Below are 25492 nucleotides of genomic sequence, written 5' to 3'. Positions count from 1 at the left end.
GCCCATCTCCCCGAGCTGGCCCTCCGCAGCCACCACCTGAGCCTCCCGCTGACACACTTTCATTTGTGGCAGGTCAGAGACATGGCCCCAGAAAATAAGAGACGTGCTGCAGACGGGGTGGGGGGAAGAAGGGCCATATCCAGGACTGGCGGTTCCTGCCCGAGCACACACAGGATGAGGCACGCGCAGCCACCAGCAGGCCACAGGCGCTGACCGGGGTCATGTGCTGCTCTTCTCCCCAAGGATGGGCCTTGACACATGGTGCCATGGCCCGGCATCGCCGTGGGAGCACAGGGCGCTCACACATCTGCCCCCCATTAGAGTAGTCCCGCCCACGAGGGCCGAGCAGGCTCAGGCGCCCCGCTGTCCTGAGAGACGATGAGCCCACCTGTGTCTGCCTCCCTGTCACCCTCCATCAGACCTTGCTTCTGGGACAGTTTGCAGGATAGCTCGCCAATCCTCTCATTCTCTGCATTAATGGCTTTCTGAACTTCTTGTATCTCCTTTTTTCTAGCCAGAGGAAGCTCTTCGATGTTCTCTTTTGGTTCCGGTTCATTGGAGCTATCGTCCTCTCCATCACAAACCTCAAAGTCATCTTCGTAGTCCTACAAACAATAATCACACTTTGGAACCTTTAAGACAAACTGACCTTAAATACTCATGTGAAACAAAACATACACATTAGAATTTAAAACAGACAAAATGTTCATTATGGCTAAGAAAGAATCTTATAGTTAACTGATTTCAACCCTGCTGAGCTGTAAGCCTGTACAAACGGCTGCCGCGTCCTCTGAGAGTGAGCTGCGCCGTGTAGGTTTACATGCACTCACAGCTGCTGACGACAGAAGCATGCAAACGTCCTTGTGCTGAGAGTGGGAGAGTGTACACACCATTTACTCACATGTATATTCATTCAAACACACACATTTGAATGTGGTGCCCTTAATGGGTTAAACTGTGAAATTACTCACTCACGTCATATTGGTAACGAGCCTAAATGAAACACCGTTGGAGTAAGAGCACCAAAAAGAGAGAAATAAAGCTACTAAGTGACTGTACTTAAGCAGATTTTAAGAACAAATTATTTTTAAGCCGAGAAAGATTTTAACTTTTATACGAACTTCAAAATCATCTTCAACACAAGCTGTATATTCATCAGCTCCAGCATTTTCCAGATCAGTGTCTTCCTTTTCAATTTCCTAGGGGTAAAAACCAAACACATAACAAAAAAATTCAATAACAAATTTGAATCTTGCAAATAGATTAGGAAAATAATTCATTCATAAATAAGATTCATTTAATGCTGCTAATTTTAAAATGTATTTATAAAACTAATATATCCTAACTTCAAATTCTTTAAGAAATACCTTGCTAACAGGTATGACCATAAAGAGACAAAATTTAACGAACTCATCCTTTCTGAGCAACTGAACAATTCTGATGAGCTGAGTAACAGGATGTGCTCAGCGCGTCCCTCTCCTCTTCGCCGAGGGCAGATGGGCTGTGCCAACCCCAGCCCTGCAGAACCAGAGCGCGCCTGCCTGGTGGCTTGGTCCCTCCAGGCCTGGGGCTGACCAGGGGCCTCACCAAGTCCTACAGCAGGAAGCGTGCTCGCTGCTGGCATCACGCTGCCCAGTCCTGCTCCAGCTCACGAGGACCCGACGTCACACCCACACATGCCCCAGCAAGCAACGCACCCCCAGAGTGTGCCAGCCTCTCCTCCAAGGGACAGCAGGGCCGATGTGTCACTTCTCTGCAGAGCTCGAACCCAGCCAGGGACGATGACGATAAAGCACCACCAGCAGAGCCCAACGGCCCCTTCACCAGTGGCATTAAGCTGAGTGCCTGTTGCCTGACTAAGCAGTTCTGGAACGATCTCCTCTTATTAGCAGATAGTGCCATTTCCTTGATCTCCCTAGTTTGGCTTACATTTCTGAAAGTTATCTGTTATCTTGACTCTGTCTCACTGATAATGAATTGCATCTTTTGAGAGGTCTCTAGTTGACTTCTTCAATTCTCCTCAGCCTTCTCGGATTTAAATACAGAGCAATGATGAGAAGGCTGGCTGTTCACTTAGCTGGAACCTCTTTCCTGCCACGCTCTCTGCATAACCTTCTGCTCTCTCCGACAGGAAAGCCGCGGTGTCCAAGCTCACGCACAGTGAACCAGTCACCCCCTTCCAGCCCTATAACCAAGATGCCTTCGGCACAACCCACGACTCTCAAGTGCAAATTAAATGTCATTAAAATCTATTCCTTCCCTTCATACCAATGTTCTGCTATCTAAAAGGAATAATGAGGGGCACCTGGGTGGCTCAGTCAGTTGAGTGACTGACTTTGGCTCAGGTCATGATCTCATATTTCAGGAGTTTGAGCCCCGCATCAGGCTCTGTGCTGACAGCTCGGAGCCTGGAGCTGCTTCAGATTCTGTGTCTCCCTCTCTCTCTGCCCCTCCCCCACTCACATTCTGTTTCTCTCTCTCTCAAAAATAAATATTAAAAAATAAATAAGTAAAAGGAATAATGATTACTCTAATAAAAAGGCACTATGAAAGCAAAGTCTCATGAAAAAAGGCATGTCTTTGGCAAAATATGAAAGACGTGCTCTCCCTTCTGCACTTTCTGCACTTCCTGGCCTCGGAGCCCTCTAGGCGGCTCTGCTGGAAGGCAGCACAGAGGGTCAGGGTAGCCACAGAGCCCACCCGTTCCCCCCACAGAGGCGCTGCCCTCAGTAGGTGAGGACTTGGGTTCTGGCCCCGAGGTGCATAAACAAGGCCACTGAGGGCAAGTAATCCTGTGCCTCAGTTTTCTCCTCTGAGAAATGGGGATAATGACTGTGGTTCCCACCCTTAGCCACAGGGAGGCATTCCGGGATCCCCAATGGACGCCTAAAACTGCAGATGGTATCAACTCGTACATATGCCACGTTTTTTCCTATACATACACATCTGTGATAAAGTTTAATTTATAAATTAGGCACAGTAAAAGATTAACAATACCTAATAACAAAACAGAACAATTATAACATAATGATATCCTGTAATAAAGTTACGTGACTCTGGTGTCTCTCTCAAAATACCTCACAATCCTGCACTCGCCCCCCCCGTGATGATGTGAGGTGGTGAGATGCCCATGCGATGAGGTGACGGGAGGTGAGTGAGCAGGGCGTACGTAGCGCTGGGCTACCACTGGCCTCTGATGGTGCGTGAAAAGAGGGTCATCTGCTTCCAGCCCGCCGCCCCCGCAGGCATGCGCCCCGCGGGTGAGGGCACCGCCGGACCTGCTCCCTCGTGCCGGCGGCCCTGTGCCGGGGAGGGCTGGCTGCCACTCGTGCTGTGCTCACTGGCGCCGGGGGGGCACAGGTCCCAGACACCACTGCCCGCAACTGCTCGGTGCACAAAACTGGGGGCCGTACAGTGCGCTCCCGGGAAGAGAACAAGGGCTTCCCCGTGCGCCCCGGAAATTGCTCTGGCATACGGCAGGCTTTCCACAAGGCTGACGAATTCAACCAAGATACACTCAGCGTCGATGCTACAAAACACATGACTTAATCATAAGCCAAAACAGGCTATCAAATACTTTCAAGAATCTTTCAGGGAAAAAAATATATCAAAAATTTCGCGGGGCGCCTGGGTGGCTCAGTCAGTTAAGCGTCCGACTTCAGCTCCTGTCACCATCTTGNCTGGCATACGGCAGGCTTTCCACAAGGCTGACGAATTCAACCAAGATACACTCAGCGTCGATGCTACAAAACACATGACTTAATCATAAGCCAAAACAGGCTATCAAATACTTTCAAGAATCTTTCAGGGAAAAAAATATATCAAAAATTTCGCGGGGCGCCTGGGTGGCTCAGTCAGTTAAGCGTCCGACTTCAGCTCATCTCACGATCTCACAGTTTGCGAGTTCGAGCCCCACATCGGGATCTGCTGTCAGCTCAGAGCCTGGAGCCTGCTTTGGACTCTGTATCTCCCTCTGTTTCTGTCCCCCCCCCCCATTTCTCTCCACCAGCAAAAAAATAATGTAGACTATCTCACTGATAATTTTTTATATTGACTACATGTTGAAAAGATATTTCAGAAATATTGATTATAACATCTTATTTAAATGAACTTTCTTTTTTGCTTCTTTAATGTGACTACTAGAAAATTTATAACTACCGACGTGGTGCGTGTTACAACTCTAATGAACAGTGCTAATGTAGAGCTCATGAAAAGAATTGGGAGGTAGAAGGAAAACATTAAAAAATCTATATTATTTTCATCCAACAACTCTAGTTCAAGAATTTATCCATACCAAGTGTGAAGGAGGTCTGCACTGGGGAAAACAGGATGCTGCACGGGGGGTGGAGGTGTGCGCGCACAGAGGAAAAACGGGGTCCCCAGTTCCCTAACAGATGCGTCAGCACAGGCTGTAAAAGATTACACAGAGGAAAAAGTACAGGGGAAGTGGTCTCTGTAAGGCTTACTCCTTTTCCTTAGCTGTGGCTTTAGCTTGGTGGGGACTTCTCCAACCAGCCCCAAAACTGAATGAATAAAACAAACCCCCATCAAAACAACACATGCTGTGTGATCTAATTTATGTAAACTTATATGTGTTTCTGTGTCTGTACATGGAATAAAGAGATGCATAAGAATTTGGCACCAAAGTTAAAGATGATTATCTCAGAGCATGGGTTTCAGATAACTACCAAAGAAGGTGACAGAAAAAATTGTTCTTCAGAAATAATAACCCAAATCTGCTTGCCACATTACCTATAATAAAACAACAAACTAAGAAAATGGTTGGATGATAAAAGCCCAGAGCCCAGCACCTCACAGTGATCATCCCCATGAAGACTCTTATGGGAATTACGATGTTGGACTGAAACGCAAAGACTAGGAACAGCTCACCAGCACCGAGACCTCGGCGGGAGGGCAGGGCTGTGAGGGGTGTGCTGGAGTGAAGGCGATTGTAGGACAGAGCTTGCAAGCGAGGTCTGAGCCCCGGCGTCCCTGCAGGAAGACTGTAATACTGACGTAATTCGTTTGCCAGACTTCCAGCCTCTTCTGGAGGCAGCCTCAGTGATTCATGTCTCCAGGAGCCCATCCCTTCCTGTAAGCAGCCTAAGGTTCTGCGTGAGACACTGTTGCTCTATCCGCCAGCGACAGGGGGCGCCAAAGGCTCTGCCACTGTAGAATTCTCTATTTCTCCCTTTAATTCTGTATTTTAAGGCCCTTCTGTTAGGTGCACGTGCACTTATAATCGTGATATATTCCTGTGAGCCAATTATTGCATCACCATGCAGGTCCTTCACTACTCTGTCTCTGAGTTGATTCCATCTGACACTAGGGCAGGCACTCGCGCTCTGGCACACTTGCCATCTGATGCTTTACCTTGTCCAGTGTCCTACTTTCAATCCATTTGAATCTTTTAATCTAAATATGTCTACTATGCCCTCCTGGAATTACCACTCAGAACAAACTCCTCTGCAGGCACGGCCTGTCTCAGGCTCTGCTTTCAAGGGGAATCACAAACAGACTCATGGCTAATCTTGCTGCATAGTAAAATCAACATGGGGCGCCTGGGTGGCTCAGTTAGTTAAGCATCCGAGGCTTGATTTCAGCTCAGGTCATGATCTCAGCATTTGTGGGTTCAAGCCCCATGTTGGCCCCACACTGAAAGCATGGAGCCTGCCTGGGATTCTCTCTCCTCCTCTCTCTCTGCCCCTCCCCTGCTCGCGTTCTTGCTCTCGAAATAAATAAACTTAAAAATAAAATAAACATAAATGTCTTACCTTCTTTCTTGAGTCTTTATCTTTTCCATTCTCTCTTACTAAACTCTCTGCATACCTAGAAAGTATGATCAAATTCAAAATTAATTTTTTTAATAGTTTATAGTCCAGTTGGTTTCCATATAATGAAACTCTTGAATGCGGAGATCAAAATTAATAAACAAAGACTTGAAACATAAAACACTTTACACTTCAGTGACGTCTCTTATCAATATGTGATATGCAGAGCTGCTTAGACTGGCAATCGTACAAAGCCGGTTTCATTAGAACAAGAAATACTAAGATCTTCCCACATTGTCACCATTAGAGCAGCAACCCTAGAAAGGAAGTATCTTCAGTAGAGAGAAGGAATCATGTGTTTTAACAAAGTTCTACATATGACTCTATATCCTTATGAGAGTTCTAGAAAACTCCTGTAATTTTATTAGTCAATCCCAAATATTACTTTATGCTTATCATATCTTTATTTCCCAAAGATTTAACTTAAAAGAGGTTCTATTTTTTAATCACATTTCATATGTTGCTTAGGACCTAAAACTAAGACCTTCAGAATTTCAAATTGATTCTTCATTTTCAGAACCTAGATTCACCAATTCAATACAGCATGTGGTCTAAAGAACCAGAAAACTGAGCCGAAGCCCCAGGCAGCCCAGCAGGTCCGCAATACTAAGTCTAGGAACCTGTATCCCCAGGATTAAGTGCTAACTTTGCTCAAACTTCAAAATTTAGGTTTCTTTTAACTTGTGTTTCCTTGATCTGTGAAAAAGAATTACCAAATATGGTTGCCATAGAGAACAAATTAAAATCTAGAGGTTACACACAAAAAGAGTTTACAATAAATTCTAATCTGTAATCTTCATCAAAACAAAAAGCTTCTGCACAGTGAAGGAAACAATCAACAAAACTAAAAGGCCACCTATGGAATGGGAGAAGATATTTGTAAATGACATAGCAGATAAAGGGTTAGTATCCAAAAAGATAGAGAACTTATAAAACTCAACACCAGAAAAATGAATAATCCAAATAAAAAATGGGCAGAAGATATGAACAGACATTTTTCCAAAGAGCACATGGAGACGGTCAAAAGACATGTGAAAAGATGTTCAACATCACAGATTATCACAGAAACTCAAAAGTACAATGAGCTATCACCTCACGCCTGTCAGAATGGCTCAAATCAACAACACAAGAAATAACAAGCTTTGGCGAGGACACGGAGCAAAAGGCACCCACGCGCACTCTTGGCGGGAACGTGACCTGGCGCAGCCACCATGGGGAACACGGTGCAGGCTCCTCAGAGAGCTAAGTACAGGGGCGCCTGGGGGGCTCAGTCGGTTAAGCGTCCGACTTCGGCTCAGGTCGTGATCTCACAGTTTGTGGGTTCGAGCCCCGCGTCGGGCTCTGTGCTGACAGCTCAGAGCCTGGAGCCAGTTTTGGATTCTGTGTCTCCCTCTCTCTCTGCCCCTCCCCTGCTTGTACTCTGTCTCTCTCTCAAAAATAAACATTAAAATTTTTTTTTCAGGGATACATGCACCCTGTTGTTTACAGCAGCATTATCTACAACAGCCAAGATACAGAAACAGCCCAAGTGGCCACCGAGTGATGAATGGGTAAAGATGTGGTGTACACACACACACGCACGTGCACGCACACGCACTGGAATATTACTCAGCCATAAAAACGAATGAAACCTTGCCATTTGCAGCAACATGGATGGAGCCAGAGAGTATGCTAGGCAGTCAGTCAGAGAAAGACAAACACCATATGATTTCACTCATATGTGGAATTTAAGAAACAAATGAGCAAACGAAAAGAGAGAGAGAAAAACCAGGAAATGGAGACAAACCAGAGAACACACTAGTGGTCACCAGACAGGAGCTGGGTGGGAGATTGGGGTGCACTTGTGATGAAGACTGGGTGACATACAAGTGCCGAGTCACCACATCGCACACCTGAACCTAACAGAACACTGTATAACGAACTGGAATTTAAATTAAAACTTTTAAAAACCCTAGAGCCTACAAACAAAATGAGACGTTACACACAAAGTCTAATCTGTAACCCTCACAAGACCCACACAAAACAAGTATCCTTAGTAGACTTTACCAGTGGAGAAAGGATGAGGGCCTCCCAACACCCCAAGCAGAGGCAGACCTGCCCCCCAGCAGCCTGGTGTCCACCCTGCCTCTCACTAAGGTGACAAGGCCAAAGAAGGCGTATTTAATTTGTGCTCTGACGTATATACACTGGCCAGGGGGCCCCGGCTGGCAGGAAAAGGGGCCAGGAGCCCGCCCGCAGACGCCCCGGCCTTTCTGGCAGCTGTGCTGCCAGCCAGGGGGGGCCCTCCCCCCCACGCTCACACTACAAAGTTGGTGCTACCTTTCCAAGTTTGTATGAGCAGACACTATAAAAGCAAACTAAGAGGGGCACCTGGGTGGCTCAATCAGTTAAACGTCTGACTTTGGCTCAGGTCATGATCTCACAGTTTGTGAGTTCAAGCCCCACGTTGGGCTCTGTGCTGACAGCTCAGTGCCTGGAGCCTGCTTTGAATTCTGTGTCTCCCTCTCTCTCTGACCCTCCCCTGCTCAAGTGCTCGCTCTCTCTCTCTAAAAAATAAACGTTTTTTAAAAAATTAAAAATAAATATAAATAAATGAATAAATAAATGTTAAAATTTTTTTTAAGAAAAGCAAAATAAGACTAATAATTTATAACAGGTTTCCAAGCTCCTTCAGTACCCCTAGTTTATAATTTCGAGGGGTTCTATCAAGAGTAAATAAGTACACCCATACTTCACTCTCATTTACTGGCTCTAATGAGAACCAGTAAGAAACAATCATTTTAAAGCATTTTTCGAGAAACACAGTGCACATAATAGTCACCAGAGAGCGCGTGATCCTTCCTGGCTGCCGCTCGGATCTCTTCTTGAACTTGCACCCCGATTTCTGTGCTCACTGTTCTATGAAACAGAAAATTCCATGACATTCATTAATATATCATAGTAGAGTAACTGTAATTAGTAAACTCTGTAAAACAAGTATGGACTCAAAATTCAACAAAAGCATCTTCACCACAGGTATCTTTTAAAATATCTGTTTTTACTAGCTAGCTTTAGTAAATTACATACTTAATGTAAGGAAGATGAGGAAAGCTGTCTAAAAGGTGATTATACATTACCTCAGTAATAGAAATTTATACTTATTAATTTTACATTACTTTCAGATAAATCTGACGAGTCCCTTACATTGCTTAAAATTATGCACTTTCAAACATAATGTGGCTACTTCATAGATCCATCCACCTACAGAAAAGAGAATGTAAACAACCCTCTCTTGAATTAAGAGAACTTGTAAAAATAAAATTAAAACCATCAGATTTCAAACCAGCACATCCAGGTAGGTCACTGCAAAAGAGGCATCTGTTGAGTAAGCACTGGCAGGAGCCAAGCCCTGCAGAGAGGGGGACCCGGAGGGAGAGCCGCCTGGTGACGAGGCCCAGGAAGTGCCTCCTAGGGCAGAGAAAGCTTCCAGACCTGGGGACTGACCCCTGAAGAGCGCAGAGCAGGAGAAAGGCAGGACTAAATCACTCACTGAGAAAGAGTCTGGAGGGCAATACACAACGTGTACCAAAAGCCTTAAAAACAGTTAAAAATATTCAAATTCTTTCTTCAACTTATAAATTCTACTTCTAGGAAATTATTCCTAGAAACCAAAGATGTATTAAGGTTTTCAATCTGTTCATCACAGAATATTTATGAAATCAAAAAACCTGAAAGTTCAATATTAGGTTACCTGTTAAATAAATAAGGTTATGACCATATGAAAAAATACTAGATGGCCATTAAATACTCAATTATTAAAAATTATTTTACAGGGGGGCGCCTGGGTGGCTTAGTCGGTTAAGCGTCCGACTTTCGCTTAGGTCATGATCTCGTGGTCCGTGGGTTCGAGCCCCGCGTCGGGCTCTGTGCTGACTGCCAGCTCAGAGCCTGGAGCCTGTTTCGGATTCTATGTCTCCCTCTCTATATGACCCTCCCCTGCCCTCGCTGTCTCTCTCTCTCTCCTAAAAATAAATAAAACATTTAAAAAAAAAATTATTTTACAGGGGCATCTGAGTGGCTCAGTTGGTTAAGCGTCTGACTTCAACTCAGGTCATGGTCGCAGGGTTTGTGAGTTTGAGTCCCACATCAAACTCGCTGACAGCTCGGAGTCTGGAGCCTGCTTCAGAATCTGTGCCTTCCTCTCTCTCTGTCCCTCCCCTGCTCATGCTCTGTCTCTCAAAAGTAAATAAACATTAAAAAATATGTTTTCTAATTTATTTTCCAGAATAAAGAGAAAAAAAAGCATGATTTCAATTTTGCATTTTTATAAAGTTCATTTATATATAGGAAAAGAATTTTAAGTATACACATTCATTAGAAAATGGATTATCTCTAAGTGTGGGATCATGGATAAATTTTTTTAATTCTTTAAAAAATCTTTCCTTGGGGCACCTGGGTGGCTCAGTCGGTTAAGGGTCCAACTTCGGCTCAGGTCATGATCTCACGGTTTGTGGGTTTGAGACCCGCGTCAGGCTCTGTGCTGACAGCTCAGAGCCTGGAGCTTGTTTCGGATTCTGTGTCTCCCTCTCTCTGACCCTCCCCTGCTCACGCTGTCTCTCCCTCTCTCAAAAATAAATGAAAACATTTTTTAAAAACTCTTTCCAAAATTAGAGAAAAGTATAATTACATGTTCAACAGGAAGAACAGCCTGGCATCAGTCTATTAAATACACTGGAAGAGGGAAAAATGAAATCAGTAGTGGTAGGGTAGGAAAAAATTATGATTTAGTGTTTATCTAGATATAAAGAAAACAAAGAAAAAGTAGTCATGAGCTCAGTGCCTTGTTCCCAAGCGGTGTGGGCTGGTCAGGAAGGTTCTAACACATGCCCACTAGGCCCTGTTGAAGTCACTACCCCAGAAGCAGAAAGGAGCACATCCATGTTCAGTGGTGGTTAACAGAGGGATGGAGCCACGGGATTCAACAAGTCAGTATTGCTCAGTATTACCTTTCGAAGACACTTTGTTATAATTATTATGCTTACTCATGCCTCTGCATCCCTGAAAACTGAAGGAGCGGGGGACCAGGGGCTCAACTGGTTGAACGTCCCACTCTTGACTTCAGCTCAGGTCACGATCTCGTGATTCATGAGATCAAGTCCTGAGTCAGGCTCTGAGCTGACAGTACAAAGCCTGACTGAGATTCCCTCTCTCTTTCTCTCTCTCTCTCTACCCCTTCCTCCCCTGATCGGTCATGCTCACGCTCTTTTTCTCTCTCTCAAAATAAATTAACTTAAAACAAAACAAAACAAAACAAAACTGGAGGAGGGGGCACCTGGATGGCTCAGTCAGCAGAGCGCACAACTCTTTTTGTTTTTTAATTTTAGAAAGGCAGCACATGTGAGTGGGGAAGAGGGACAGAGGAAGAGAATATTTTTTTTTAATTTTTTAAAAATGTTTTATTTACTTTTGAGCAGGAGATGGCGAGCGGGGGAGGGGTAGAGGAGTGCGGGTCAAAGGACCCGAAGCAGGCTCCGTGCTGACAGCGGAGAGCCCGCCGTGGGGCTTGAATTCATGAACCGTGAGATCATGAACATGAACTAAATCGGAAGCTCAACCAACGGAGCCACTCAGGCACCCAGAGTATGTAGACTGCCCCTCACTTTGCTCCCACCTGACAGGGAGCACTGCCAAGGGCAGGAAATGAAATCGCTTTGCCTCAGAGTCTGGAAAAACAACACAGCAAAAAGTATACACATGAGAACAAAAACTACAATTGGTATGGGAAAATATTAGGCAATTGCAATAATTATTAGACCCTTCGCAAGCAATGGCTTTATTTTTGCGTTCTCTTTTGTAAACTTAATACCATTATTTCCGATTCAAACATTTTGCTATTCACTTACTTTCCACTTAAAAATATCTTCCCTTTTAATGTTTCAAAATTTGAGTCTTATGAGAGATTTCTGAATAGACGTTACAAGTGCATTCACAATACAATCAGAAAACGTGACTTCCTATCCTAGCAGGTCAGCAATCTCTGTGTCGGGCACCCTGCCCTGAACCACGTTTTTACCGAGGTTACTACTTCTCGGCCACGCGTCTTGTCATGTGGGCACACGACATCTTGCTCTAAGAGAGCTGGTCTCAGGACGGCTACAAGGGCTGTGAAGCGTCAGAAGTGGTACCTTGGACTCTCTTTTCCTCGGCTCCTCTCCTGACGACCTCTCTCTTCTCCCCGTGGTGCTGTGGTGCCGCTCTTCATCGACGTGAGAGCCTTCCCTGTGCCGCCTCTCTCTGCGTCTTTCTTCCCCTTCCTTGTCAGTGAACAAATTACTTTTTTCTTTTGAGTACTTGTCTCTTTTTTCCCTCGTGCTGCTTTTTTCTCCATGTTTCCGTTCTCGATCTGGTTCTTTCTGCCTCCTGTGTCTCCACTCACCTCCTTCTTTGTAAAGCCAGTACTGAAGAGGATTGTCTTTACTGTCGCCGTACTGCAGCTGTGAAGGGGACCCGGGGAAAACCACGTGAGCACAGGGAACACGGCCGCTGGCCTCATACCTGCTGTGACCAAGGCGGCGGGAGCCGTGCTGCCGCTCACTCCTTCATCCGGACCCTGAAGATGTGCTTCTGGAAAGAAAAACCTGCTGCTGGCCACACAACCCAGAGGACAGAGGCAACACGGCACACCCGCCTTCACCCTCAGGTGGAACGCACGTGCAAACCCCTCAGCGTGGCAAGTGCACCCCTCCTCTCCCCGTCATTCTCGTCACCTCCTCCCCAACTCTGACAGCATCCTGCGCTCCACAGACCCACACTCCCGCCCGTGAGATGTGTGACTTCTGTGAGCAGCGAACCCTGCGCCCACCAGCCCATCACTGGCAGCTCACACGTCTGCTCCCCCACAGGGAGATTCTTAAAACACGGCCCATCCCTGCAGCCCCAAAACCACTGCGGGTGCCCAGTAATAACGGGTGACCTCTGTCACATGGCGACGCGTGGCTGTTGCAGAACAGACTGTCAGTGGGTCATATTTCTGGCCCCCGGCTTTTAGGATCATCATCAGTAGGTCTCAACAGGACCGCAAATGGAAATGCCCTTTTCCTTCCACCCAGGGCCTCCTCTACTCACAGCAAACAGGCTGTCACTGCTCGCGCTACAGCCGGAGAGCTCTGTCCCCGTGGTCCCCTGCCGCCACCCTTCCTGTGGCCGCCCGGCAGCCCCGGCTCCTCTCCTTCACCTGACTCCCTCCCACTTTGCTCACCTCTGCCAGGACAACTTTCCTATGAAAACCACGTGGGCAAACTGCTCGGTCGTAAGGTTAGACCACTACCACACACCTGTCACCAAAATGAATTCTACGGGGATTAAAAACTTCAGGGGTAAAAAACTACGACAACTCAAAACAAAATACAGGCAGTACTTACATAATGGTGGTGAGGGAAAGGCTCTCCGAGCATCACACAACAACCAAAGCAATGAAGGACAGACTTGACTACTTCACAACTTTAAACTTACTTGTAAAAACAAAGATTCCACGAGAAAAATTCAAAACAGAAACGGAAACATAAATAACTAGCGAGGAGCTCGTCTTTAAAGTCCTCTCAGAATAAGATGCTCTGTTAGGAAAGGAAGCAATTGCCACCGGGAATAACTAACAAGAGGGTAGTAAACCCTTTCATAACATGCTAAGAAGTGCGCCCTTGTTCGGAATCAAATCAGCAAAGATTAAAAATTACAATCATGTCCAGCGGCTGCCTAGGACACGGGGCGTTACACTCTGACGATATAACTAATCACAGCGTTTTTGTAGAGGAGATGGAGTAAGTTTACATCACCCTCATCTAGCAAGCTCATTTCCAGAAACTGATCAGAAGAAAATAACTACAAATAAATGAAAGACTTTGCCCCATGCCTGTCTTTATAATAAAAAACATCCAGAGCCTAGGTGTCCAAAAAAAGCAGATGTGCCAAGAAAACTATGACACACCCATATCATTGAATGTGATATTGTGCAGCCATTAAAATAATATTATAGAGAAACAGGACTTAGAAAAATGCTCCAAATGTATCGTTTAAACAGTTCATAAAACTCCACGTTAAGAAAACAAGTGTGTATCCACACATATGCACACAAATACATACATAAATCTACTCTATCAGGATAAATACTTAAATATTATCAATAATTGTCTCTGGGTGAAATTTGTTTTTATTTTCTTCCTACCATTTGGATTCTCTAAATTTTCCAAAATCACCATGTACTTCTCTTGGAATCAGAGAACATCATGTGTGTGAGGGAAAAGCGGAGGCAAATTTCCTCAGACCTTGAATCCTGTTACGACACTTGGCCAAACTGCTTCTAATACTCCTGTGCGAGCGCCTGCCCTGGGCCTGGGCCGGCAGCCTACCTTTCTTTCTCGGTACCGCCGCTCCCTCTCTTCATCCCCCCGTTCAGAGTCTTCGTCTCTCTTCTCCTTGTCTTCAGCTCTCACTTTGCTGCCTACGGAAAGGGAACATATTTTCAATCTTCCCAAACTTTCGCACATCACAATGATCTTCTAACATCGTCCGCGGTCTTCACTGTACATATTGCAACCACCTATGAAAACAGAGTCTTCAGTTAAAACACATCCTCCAATATTAAAAATGGAAAATTCTAGGGGTACCTGGGTGGTTCGGTCAGTTGAGCATCCAACTCTCGGTTTTGGCTCTGGTCATGATCCCACAGTTCATGAGATCGAGCCCCGTGCTGAGCTCTGCAACGAGCAAAGAACCTGCTTGGGATTCTCTGTCTCCGCCCCCCTCTCTCCCAGCCTCTCTCCTACTTGCACACTCACGCACACTCTCTCTCTCAAAAATAAGAAAATTTTTAAAGAACAGAAAGTTCTAAAATCTAAACTTAAAATGGGCTGAAGAGGGAGATCACAACGTCAACTGCCACGGAGGGAACCAGGCTAGCCCGCTGGAAACTCAAGGGGGCACCAGCCCAAATACACCTGCCACCTGAGCTCCTGGCCACTGACCGAGGGGCTCAGGGAAGCAAAGTCCAGGCCACGGAGAAAAACTGGCCTGGTCACCAAGTGACTGGCTGCAAAGAAAGCAGCACCTGCCTCGGGGATGCCACGGGAGCTGCACAGCCCACGGCCTCCTGGCGCCCACTGCCAAGGGCACAGTGGATGGGGGAGGCCCCGATGACAAGGAGAGCGTGCAGCCCGCCCACTGGCACCCACCCCTACCCACAATTTGAGGTGTCTCCCTGCTGGTCAAACTAGAGTTTCACTTTTGAATCTGTACAGACAAAAAAAAAAAGTCATTAGACTTAAATTTGAGAGAATCAAGATTCCAAAAGATGAGGACAAAATTAAACAGAGAACATGGAAATAAAGTCCTTGTGGGGCACTGACTGCTTTTCTGGGAGCCTGGGATACAAGAGATCCAAACGGGGTCAGGGGCCAGGTGGCGGGAGACTGCAGGACAAAGTGGGGTCAGAGTGACTCCTGCGTTTTCCAACCCAAGGAAGGGAAGGGTGAAGCTGCATCAACTACAATGGGTCAGGCTTTGGGGAAGTAGGGTTTGTGGGGATTTTAGAAGCTCAGTTCAGGACCCATTATGTTTGCAACATCCATCAGACATCAGAGGACAAGACAGTGTGTAAGCCCAGCACTCAGGGAAAAACCTAGCTGGGAACCCAAACTTTGAAGTCAGGAATGGAGGACTAGTATATAAAATCACGAGAAAGGGTGCAGTCACTGAGGGAGGGGCAGACGCAGAAGTCGTACAAAGAGCAGGGCGACGCTTCGCAGAAGAGGAAGCGCAGAGGAGATGGGGAAGGGCACAGTAATGCCAAGGAAGGGGAAGGAATGTCAGAGTCTAATCGTACGATTACTCGTATCAGTAATGCATTGAAAAACTAAGGTCAGGGAGCAACCACAAAAGAGTGATCTGAGAACAAAAAACATTTTATTAGAAATAAATACCAAGAGCATCAATATAATAATCCTTAAAAGCAGCAGCGGATAGTAGGATAGTTGCTGTTAAACTTACCGAGTGGTGACCCTGCTAACCTGTACGTGCACCCCTAAGTACTCCTCACCCAACAAAAGAGCGCTCACAGCCCGAGCTGCACCGCGAGCTGCACCTGGTGCCCCAGCAGGAGGCGACAGGACAGGAGCAAAGGGCTAGGTGTCCGTCCTTTTCGTGACCAGGGTCCCAGCCTTCCCGATGCTTCTAGCAATCCCTACACGTCCCGTAAATAGATTCCTCTTTGTGGGGCGCCTGCAGGGCTCAGCTGTGGTGTCTGACTCTTGATTTTAGCTCAGGTCATGATCTCACGGTTTGCGAGATCGAACCCCACCTCAGCCTCTGCGCTGATAGTGTGGAGACTGCTTCGGATTCTCTCCCTCTCCCTCTCTCCCTCTCCCTCTCTTTCTCNCTCTCTCTCTCTCCCTCCCCCCCTCTGTCTCTCCCTCTCTCTCCCTCTCTCTCTCTCTCTCTCCCTCCCTCCCTCTCTGTCTCTCCCTCTCTCTCTCTGCCCTCCTCGTGTGCACCCGGTCTCTCTGTCAAAACAGATAAATGAACTTAAAAAAAAAAAGAATATAATTTTTAAAAATAACAAATATGTTCCTTTGTGTTTACACTGGCTAGTTCAAATTTTTTAGAAGTGGTGTATACTATTTGTTTGATTAAAAAAAGACGATACTAGTTTGATGGGGGATCGTACGCACCCTCACCTTAGAATACCAGGGAATTTAGATAAAAACATTTAAATCTTGCTTAGAATAAAACTGACACTTGAGGAATTCTTATCAATGACCAGTATTTTTGTTTATTTACAGTGTGGACTGAGCTTTAGTTGGGTAATCTAAAATGTGTTTCAATAGTAAACTCTAGCAAATGAGAAAATGTGTTACTCCTTTACTGACTGAGTGAGTTTTTAAAATATCAAAAAGAAAATGGTGAAAAGGACACACACACACTAGAGGCCTATGCCTTTGAGGCCCAAGTTCAGACAAACCAGGAGGGAAAATACAATGAGTGAGCACTGCAAGAGGGCGAAACGCTCCTGAGGAGGAAGCTCTTTTACAGAGAAACACGGACAAGACACAACCAACAGTGAAGAACGCCTCAGGAGGGAACCCGGCGCCACCTGCGGGGGACACGCACCTGTCCATGCCCAGGAGCCACCTGCGGGGGACACGCACCTGTCCTTACCCGGGAGCCACCTGCGGGGGACATGCACCTGTCCATACCCGGGAGCCACCTGCGGGGGACACGCACCTGCCAGATGCCAGGTGCCGCCTGGGGGGGTAACACGCACCTGTCCATGCCCGGGAGCCACCTGCGGGGGACACGCACCTGCCCGCGCCCTGTGCTCCGCTCGCTCGGGAAGCTGCCGGCCCAGCAGGTTGTGATGGGCCGTCTGCCTCAGCTCCTCCCTCCTCGCTCTGCGCTCTCTGTCCTTGTCCCTGTCTTTTCCTCGACTCTGAGACTTCTCTGCGTCCTGCTCTCGGTATTTCTCTTTGTGCCTTTCTCTGTCCCGGTCTCTGGAGTCCTTTTTCCTTTCCTTTGGCTTTTCTCTGTCTCTGTCCCCACGAGGGTTCTCCCTGGAAGCGTGACCGTCTCTCTCGGCAGGCCTCTCTCTGTGCTTGGTGTCTCGGTCTGGGTCCCTGTGCTTTTGCTCTTTGTATTCAGGGAAGTCCATTTCCGACTCCTTCTGCGGCTTCTTTTCTCTGTGTTTCTTATCTTCCTTGGGATTACCTGATTGTGCGGCCTAAACCAAGAGAAAGCAAGCAGAATTCGGAATGGGAGTCACTGAGGTGTCCTAACACTAGCTTCACCTGCTTCCATCCCAGCAAGGTGGGCCTGGAGGAAGAGCCTCGGAGCCCACAGGCAGTGGAAGCAGACCAAGCATTTCTAGGACCAGCGACGGGCACCCACTCATCAGAGACCCTCACGTTTGCTGGCAAGTCAAATCTGAAACACTACACGGACTAGAGAGAGAGAAAAAGGAGACTGAAGCTGTGTCTTAAAGTTTCTGAGACAGCAACAGCCTGGGTCCCACTCAAAGGACCAGAACACCACCCCTGTTCTGATCCGGAGGTCTCAATCTTACCCCTGTTATCTTAGAAGTAAAACCTCCAGTTATTTTACCAGCAAAAATGGTTTTTTTTCAGGAATGGCAGAGAATTACAGTCTGGGACAGTTAAGCTATGGCAAAACCACAGGTGATTCTGCAGAACAAAGGAGAGGAGGCTCCTTCATAGAGGAAAGGGGGAGCTGGGAAGGGCTGCTCTAAACTAAAGTCCACTGGGGTAAGCTGGGAGCCGGAAGTGTGGTGGCTGCTCATGGGCTGAGCTGTCGCCAGGGGAGGGGAAACCTTCCTTCCTCCTGCTGGGAGAGTAAAATAGTGTCACCTGGGAGGTGCATCTCCTCCCGTCGGGCCTGCAGTGGACAGTGGAGTGGTGGTGCCTGAGAGCCCCCCTTCCCAGTGCTGGCCTCCCGACCCCATTCTGAAGGAGGTTTCCTTTAATTTTCATAGCCCAAGCCCCTCCACATACAGACACATGCACACACACATATGTGCACACGGACACACCCGATACACACATCCAAGCATACCACGAGCACATACACTCTCAGAGAAACCACACACACATGTACACACATATAGACACACAGACACACACGAACACTCAGTGCACACTAACGCACACATGACACATGCCCTGAAGGGTAACAGAAACCTGATGGAGCTGGTGGGACACTGGGCTGGGCAACCCCACCCCCCACAGTTCCAGACAGCTATTATCTCTGAGTCAAGAATGCTTCTGAAATGAGCCACACATAAGCAAAGTTAGGCTGTGTTGAAAAGCAAATAAAATTGTCCATGAAACTATCCAAGGTCCAAAAGGACTCCAACTCAAATCTTTAAATACATTACCCAGGGGTGCCTGGGTGGCTCAGTCGGTTAAGTGGCCAACTTCGGCTCAGGTCATGATCTCGCAGTTCGTGGGTTCGAGCCCCGTGTCAGGCTCTGTGCTGACAGCTAGCTCAGAGCCTGGAGCTGCTTCAGATTCTGTGTCTCCCTCTCTCTCTGACCCTCCCCTGCTCCCGTTGTCTCTCTCTCTCAGAAATAATAAACAAACAAACGTTAAAATACATTACCCAAAGGTGTTTTCTGAGATCATCTGCTTTCCAAGTATCATCCTTCGTTCTTCTCTAAAAAGAAAATTATAAAATTAGAATTTTTAAAGTTTAAAGAACTAATTTTCTACACTCTAGTGAGCTGCTTTTTCATTAGGCCATGTAAGTCAATGGCAATTAGTCTTTGACATGCAAGAAATTACCACCTACTAGAAGGAAAGGCATTAGTAATACAGATTTTTTTAAAAAAATTACTCCCTTGTCTAACTGTACCCATAAACAATTATAGAATATGGTCCTCTGGCTACTTTATAAAGTAGGTAACACACTCCCCACCTTCCCCATGTCACCCAGGGCCCCACGTCGGTGTCGAGTCCCACTGCCCATGCACATATCTAGCTGCCAAAGGAGCGGTTTCCCCTGAAGTGTCCCTGCCTGGGAGGCTGTCCCCACCAGGTGCTGAGCACACAGCAGCAGGACTCATCCACAGCTCCAGACACAGTCCGCCTGCCATGCGCAGGGTATATTTGAATAATGAAGGGAACTCACTAAGCAAATTGTTCAAGGATGTTTCCTGTAGACAACAAGATAGATTTGTCCACATTATTTTATTTTCCCTTTGAGAAACACTACTTTGAGGGTACAAAAAAAGGTAAAATTTTTCTAGGGTTCAGATTTTTAAAAAATTTTTGTTTATTTTTAAGTTTGTTTATTTTGAGAGACAGAGAAGGCAGAGGAGGGGCAGAGAGAGATGGAGAGAGAGAATCTCAGGCAGGCTCTGTGTGATCAGCGCAGAGCCTGATGCAGGACTCGAACCCACAAACCATGAGATCATGACCTAAGCTGAAACCAAGAGTCGGATGCTTAGCCAAATGAGCCACCCAGGCACCTCTGTAAGGTTCAGATTTAAAGCAAATGTAGTACAAATGAAAAACAAATACTTATTTATGGATAAGCCGCCAAAAATCTTCCTAGTGGTGTGAAAATTAGGGAAACAGAAAAATAATTCGCAATAGTTCATAAGTATGCTAATTAGAAATAAATAAAAAGCAATCACTTTTAAGAATCTAGTCAAAGTGTAATATAACCACAACATTTACTGAGTCCCTTCTGGAGCTGACTGCAAATCAGCGTGTAAGAAGAGGTTAAAGACAAACCGCTGACAGCAGGGGTAGCTGAGCTCCATTCCCACCTGTGCAGGGGTGGAGGCGCACTGAAAGGCAGGAAAATCACACAGCGTGGTCCGTGTGAATGCAGCCAGGCGGCTGTGTCTGCAGGCAGGCAGCTGTGGAAGTCAGGAGCCCACCTTCCCCCAGACACCTGGAGGCAGAGGCCTCATCCTTCCTGAGGGTTCCGCTTCCGGGATGGCTCTCAGGTCCTAGGGAGAAACACTCCTGGGCTAAAGACACACACGGACATCTCCAAGGGACAGAGGAAGCACGTGTAACTGCAAGTTTACTAGAAGGGGGGCCAGCCCTATCCAGGTGCTGGCCAAACAAACTGCCATTCTTCTGATAGGCCTGGGCTTTGCCAGAAGGTTGCTCAGAGGGGGTTAGGCCACCACAGGGACACAGCCTGAGGCTGTCAGGAGTAGCTAAATGTTGGGTCTCTTCATGCAGGAGAACCTCGTAAGTGGGTCCGTGAGGACCAACTGTTGGAGAGAGCCCAGTGTACTTGCCCTAGAACATGCAGCCTTTCTGAAAACAGAATGAAATAGCCCTGCACCGATCCGAACAGTTAACAGCACTTATCATTAAGTGAATGGCTGGAACATGGCTACCACCATTTAAAAGAAAGTAGAAACTTATTTTCTTCTAAGGATAACCTAAATATAAACATATATACGTCTACATATTTATGTTTACATATTTCAAGCTATGATTAATAAGTCTCATGATAATAATAAACTCACACATTACCAATTACTTGGTATGTAACAGAAAAATTTAGAAATTTCTAGAATCTTCATTGAGCACTGAAATTAATAAAAGTCATAAACACTGGATGCAAGGTAAGCTAAAGTGTTTTAAAGAACCATCATTGAAAACTGTCATTACCCTTATCAAGCAGGTGTAAAGCCAGTAAACATGCCATTAAGTTTTAGTTTTCTAAACATAACTACAAAATACTGAGCCCTGGTATATCCTAGCAGACACAAAACTGGTTATATTAGCGATAGCCACAATGTCAGCAAATAAATATACTGACACGAACCTAAAGAAGAGCTTGGTACATGATAAAGTTACAATAAACAACATCAGGGCACCTGGGTGGCTCAGTGGGTTAAGCGTCCAACTTCGGCTCAGGTCATGAAGGCTTTATCCTTCCCTTAGCTTTATGGAACAAAAGACACTAATTCTTCAGCGCTATAATAATTACATGACTAGGTTCTAATGACCAGGAGATTAACTTCCTAAAAAGTTAATGACCAACTTGTAAATGAGAACCTAATATGAGTATTCAGTAGCTGCTTTTGCTACTTTGAAATATTTTGTAAGTATGTATTAGAAGACCCCCAAAATAATCCAAAGTAATGCAAAATGTGATCGATGTCATCCAAGATCACAGAAAGACAGAGGCGAGAAAAGATCTAAGAACGAAATACATGTCTGACAATTAAGCAGTTTGGGAAGTAAAGAGCCTGAGGAATCTCCTCGCTCTGGAGTCCTATCTCAGTGGTTAAGAACAAGGGCTGTACAAGCAATTCTGGGAAAGGACTGAGAGGGAACCAGCAGAGCAAACCCCTACTAGTCAAAAAACTTACTTTAATTAATCTGGTGCTTCATTAAAAAATATGAAAAGTCAACCAGGCATTTCAGGAAAAAAATGACATAAGAAGGAGAAGAATCAAGAAAAACAAAGAAAAGGGCCCTAAAAGAAAAGACTTTTAACTCTAGGGAATATACTGAGGGTTGACAGAGGGTTGTGCTAAGTGGGTGATGGGCATTAAGGAGGCCACTTGTGATGAGCGCTGGGTGTTATATGTAAGTGAAAATCACTAAATTTTACTCCCGAGACCGATCCTATGCTCTATGTTAAAATAAAATCTTGTAAGAAAAAATATAAAATGGCCCAAAGAAAAAGAGAACTCTTTATTAAAAAAAAAAAATCAAAGGGATACATACACCCCCAATGTTCATAGCGGTATTATTTACAACAGCCAAATTATGGAAATAGCCCAAGTGTCCATTGATTGATAAATGGATAAAGAAGATGGGAGGTGCCTGGGTGACTCAGCAGGTTGAGGGTGAGACCTCGGCTCAGGTCATAATCTCGCAGTTCATGAGTTCAAGCCCTGCAAGGGCTATGTGCCGCCAGCTCAGAGCCTGTAGGCTGCTTCGGATTCTGTGTCTCCTTCTCTCTCTCCCACTCCCCTGCTCGAGTCTCCCCCTTCTCAAAAATAAATAAACATTAAAAAAAGTTAAAAAAGAAAAGATGTATACATATACAATGAAATATTACTCAGCCATAAAAAGAATAAAATTTTGCTATTTGCAAGGACATGAATGGAACTACAGAGTGTTATGCTAAGTGAAATAAGTCAGTCAGAAAAAGACAAATACCATATAATTTTGCTCATATGTGGAATTTAGGAAACAAAACAAATGAGCAAAAGGGGAAAAAAGAGAGAGAAATCAAGAGACACTCTAAATTATAGAGAACTAAAGGCTAGCAGAAGGGAGAGGTGGGGGCTGGGTGAAACAGGTGACAAGAATTAAGAAAGGCACTTGGGGCACCTGGGTGGCTCAGACAGTTAAGCAGCCGACTTCGGCTCAGGTCACGATCTCACGGTTCATGGGTTCGAGCCCCACAATGGGCTCTGTGCTGACAGCTAGCTCAGAGCTTGGAGTTTGCTTCAGATTCTGTGTCTTCCTCTCTCTCTCTGACCCTCCCCTGCTCACGTCGTCTCTCTCTCTCTCTCAGAAATAAATAAAACATTAAAAAAAATTTTTTTAATAAAAAAAGAATTAAGAAGTACACTTGTCTTAATGAGCAGTCAGTAATTTATGAAATTGTTGAATCACTATATTGTACACTAGAAGCTAATATAACACTGTATGTTAACAATATGGGGATTTTTTTTTTTAATTTTTAAGAATTAAAAAAAGCTTCCTGCACTAGCCCCAAGGGGAGATCGTGCTTTGAGAGCTATCACCCTATCTCTTTACTTGTAATAATAACAGTTCTTTGTTTTCAAAATTAATTAATTAGAATTAACAATTAGTAGATGAAGTCAACATTAAAGTTGGAGAAACCAGAATGTTAAAAAAAGAAAGTCAAGGAGATGGAAAACATATGCCATGAATTCAACATCTAGCAGCTGAATCAGTTCCAGAAAGAATGGAGAAAACAGAAAGAAGGAAATACAGAATACAAAAAAATGTCCTGGGGGCACCTGTGTGGCTCAGTCAGTTAAACATCAGGCTCTCGATTTCAGCTCAGGTCTTGATCTCATTGTTTGTAAGATGGAGCCCCTTGTCCAGCTCTGCCCTGACAGGTAGGAGCCTGCTTGAGATTCGCTCTCTGCCCTTCCCTTAAGTGAACACAGCATTCTCTCTCTCTCAAAAATAAATAAAACGTGGGGCGCCTGGGTGGCTTAGTCGGTTAAGCGTCCGACTTTCGCTTAGGTCATGATCTCACGGTTCGTGGGCTTGAGCCCCGCGTCGGGCTCTGTGCTGACTGCCAGCTCAGAGCCTGGAGCCTGTTTCAGAGTCTGTGACTCCCTCGCTCTCTGACCCTCCCCTGCTCATGCTGTCTCTCTCCTAGAAATAAATAAAACATTTAAAAAAAAATTTTTTTTTAAATAAATAAATAAAACATTTTAACAGAAGAAAAAAGTGTCCTAGAAGTAAAGGTAGACTTGAGTTTTCATTCTGAAAGGGAAATCAAATGTCAAAAATAATGAATGAAAAAAAGATGAACAATAAACAAACTGACATATATGTTCAGAACACCAAGGACAAGATCCTAAATCTTCTGGAAAGTAAGAAATGTTACTTCAAAAATATCTCATCAGCCAAACTGGTTGCCAGAGACAAAAGTAGAATGCCTTCCAAGTCCTGGGGAAATTACTTCTATGTTAAGCTAAAGTCTCAAACAAGTATATCAGTATACTAAAGACTTTCTTTCTTCATACTCTCATTTAAAAAGGTACTTGAGGATTTACTCCAGGGGAAAAAAAGGGTGGGGGGGGGTGANGGGGGGGGAGTGATTTCAAGAAAGTTGATGCCACTGGGTTAAAAAAAAAAAAAATAGACCTAACCCAGAATTACAAATAAAAGAAATTTCCAGATGATAGCTCTGAAAAGGTCTAGGAAAAAAAATAGCCCTTATTAGAACTGGAGTCAGAGAACTCTGGGAAGAATTTTTTAAAGTAGATTTCATTAAACAGATAATATGACTGATTAATAAGCTAAAATATGTAAGTGATAAGGTTAAGAAAAGAGGCATTTTTTTGCCAAAGTAAAGGCAAATACAAATTACAGGAAAATCAAAGGACCATTTAAGAAAGACATGCTCCAAATAGGAACTAAAGTATATTGTGGTACAATTCATTGAAAGTAAGAAAATATGATCTAGTGACCCTGATGCCAAAACATAGTTCCTTGAGCAGCAGGAGTTGAGGAATACACTACTACATTTTCTCTATCAGTGCATTCACATGACTTAATTCTGCGGTAAACACTTACACACAATCATGTACTGTACTGTGCATTGGCTTTCGATTTCAAAAATCGACCTACAATACACAGAATATAAGTTAAGAATGACTTATGAAAATACAAGGGAATGGTATGGAAGATGACAGGGGTCAGGAAGTCGGTGGACTTAAAAATAGATGGAGGGCAGCATACGGTACTAATTTCCTAATCTTAATAAATGGGAAGTTAAAAGATACTATCTAAAGTTGGCATAACACAAAATAGATAGAGAATATTAGCTACCATTGCAAAGGTAAATAATAAAGACGGGTAAAAGTAGGAAATGCATGCAAACTAAAACTCTCATCTTTTACCGTTCAGGAATGAATACACGAGAAAAATAAAATTTACTGAGTGTTAATAACACTGTTTTAAGCACCTGAGCGCTTCTATTACAAAATCTCATTGACTCCTTATAAAACCTATGAAGTTGCTATTACTAACGTCCCAATTTTATGAACTACAAAATAAGGCCTGTTAAGTCATTTTCCTGATGCCACGCAAGTAAGTACAGAAGCCAGCATAAAACTCCAGCCCCTGCCCTGCGCTCCCGGCCTCCGGAGCCGGGCGCGGCGGCGCTAACGCAGGTCAGAGGCGGCGGCGCGACCCCGCGNAGCCCGCCGCGCCGCCCCGGGCTCCCGACGACGCGCACACCCTGCCTCACCCCGCCCCGGACCAACTCCTACGACACCCAGCGCGCGACGCGACCCCTGTGGGAGGGAGGCCGGGACGCCGACAACCGTGCGCTCCGGGCCCACGGGCGACCCCGGGACCGGCCCGGCGAGCCGCCCGCTCGCACCCACCTTCCCGGGATCCATCGCCGCTCGCAGGCCGCGGCGA

At 45.4% G+C, this 25492-nt stretch overlaps 1 protein-coding gene across 5 annotated transcripts in view; it reads right to left on the bottom strand.

Annotated features, from left to right (window-relative positions):
* DYNC2I1 (dynein 2 intermediate chain 1) overlaps nt 1-25484 on the bottom strand; it is a 76085-nt gene extending 50601 nt beyond the window's left edge. For 4 of the 5 annotated variants that reach the window (XR_013334488.1, XM_077761477.1, XM_077761457.1 and 1 more), the window contains exons 1-9: nt 25456-25484; nt 18972-19025; nt 17163-17577; nt 14216-14307; nt 11996-12304; nt 8653-8729; nt 5775-5829; nt 1122-1199; nt 389-605 (exon numbers count right to left, since the gene is read on the bottom strand). Coding sequence is in view for 4 of the 5 variants with exons in the window: in XM_077761477.1 (XP_077617603.1) it covers nt 389-605; nt 1122-1199; nt 5775-5829; nt 8653-8729; nt 11996-12304; nt 14216-14307; nt 17163-17577; nt 18972-19025; nt 25456-25470 (1312 nt within the window). In the remaining variant the exon portion in view is untranslated. The remainder of the gene's footprint in view (nt 1-388; nt 606-1121; nt 1200-5774; nt 5830-8652; nt 8730-11995; nt 12305-14215; nt 14308-17162; nt 17578-18971; nt 19026-25455) is intronic. The other variant, XM_077761471.1, reaches the window with a different exon arrangement.
* Between the last annotated feature and the right edge of the window lie 8 nt (nt 25485-25492).

This window comes from Crocuta crocuta, unplaced genomic scaffold (genome assembly GCF_008692635.1).
Source record: "Crocuta crocuta isolate KB4526 unplaced genomic scaffold, BGI_CrCroc_1.0 scaffold408, whole genome shotgun sequence".
Taxonomy (NCBI): domain Eukaryota; kingdom Metazoa; phylum Chordata; class Mammalia; order Carnivora; family Hyaenidae; genus Crocuta; species Crocuta crocuta.
The sequence above is the reverse complement of the archived record's forward strand: the minus strand, read 5'-3'. Positions and strand labels throughout refer to the sequence as shown.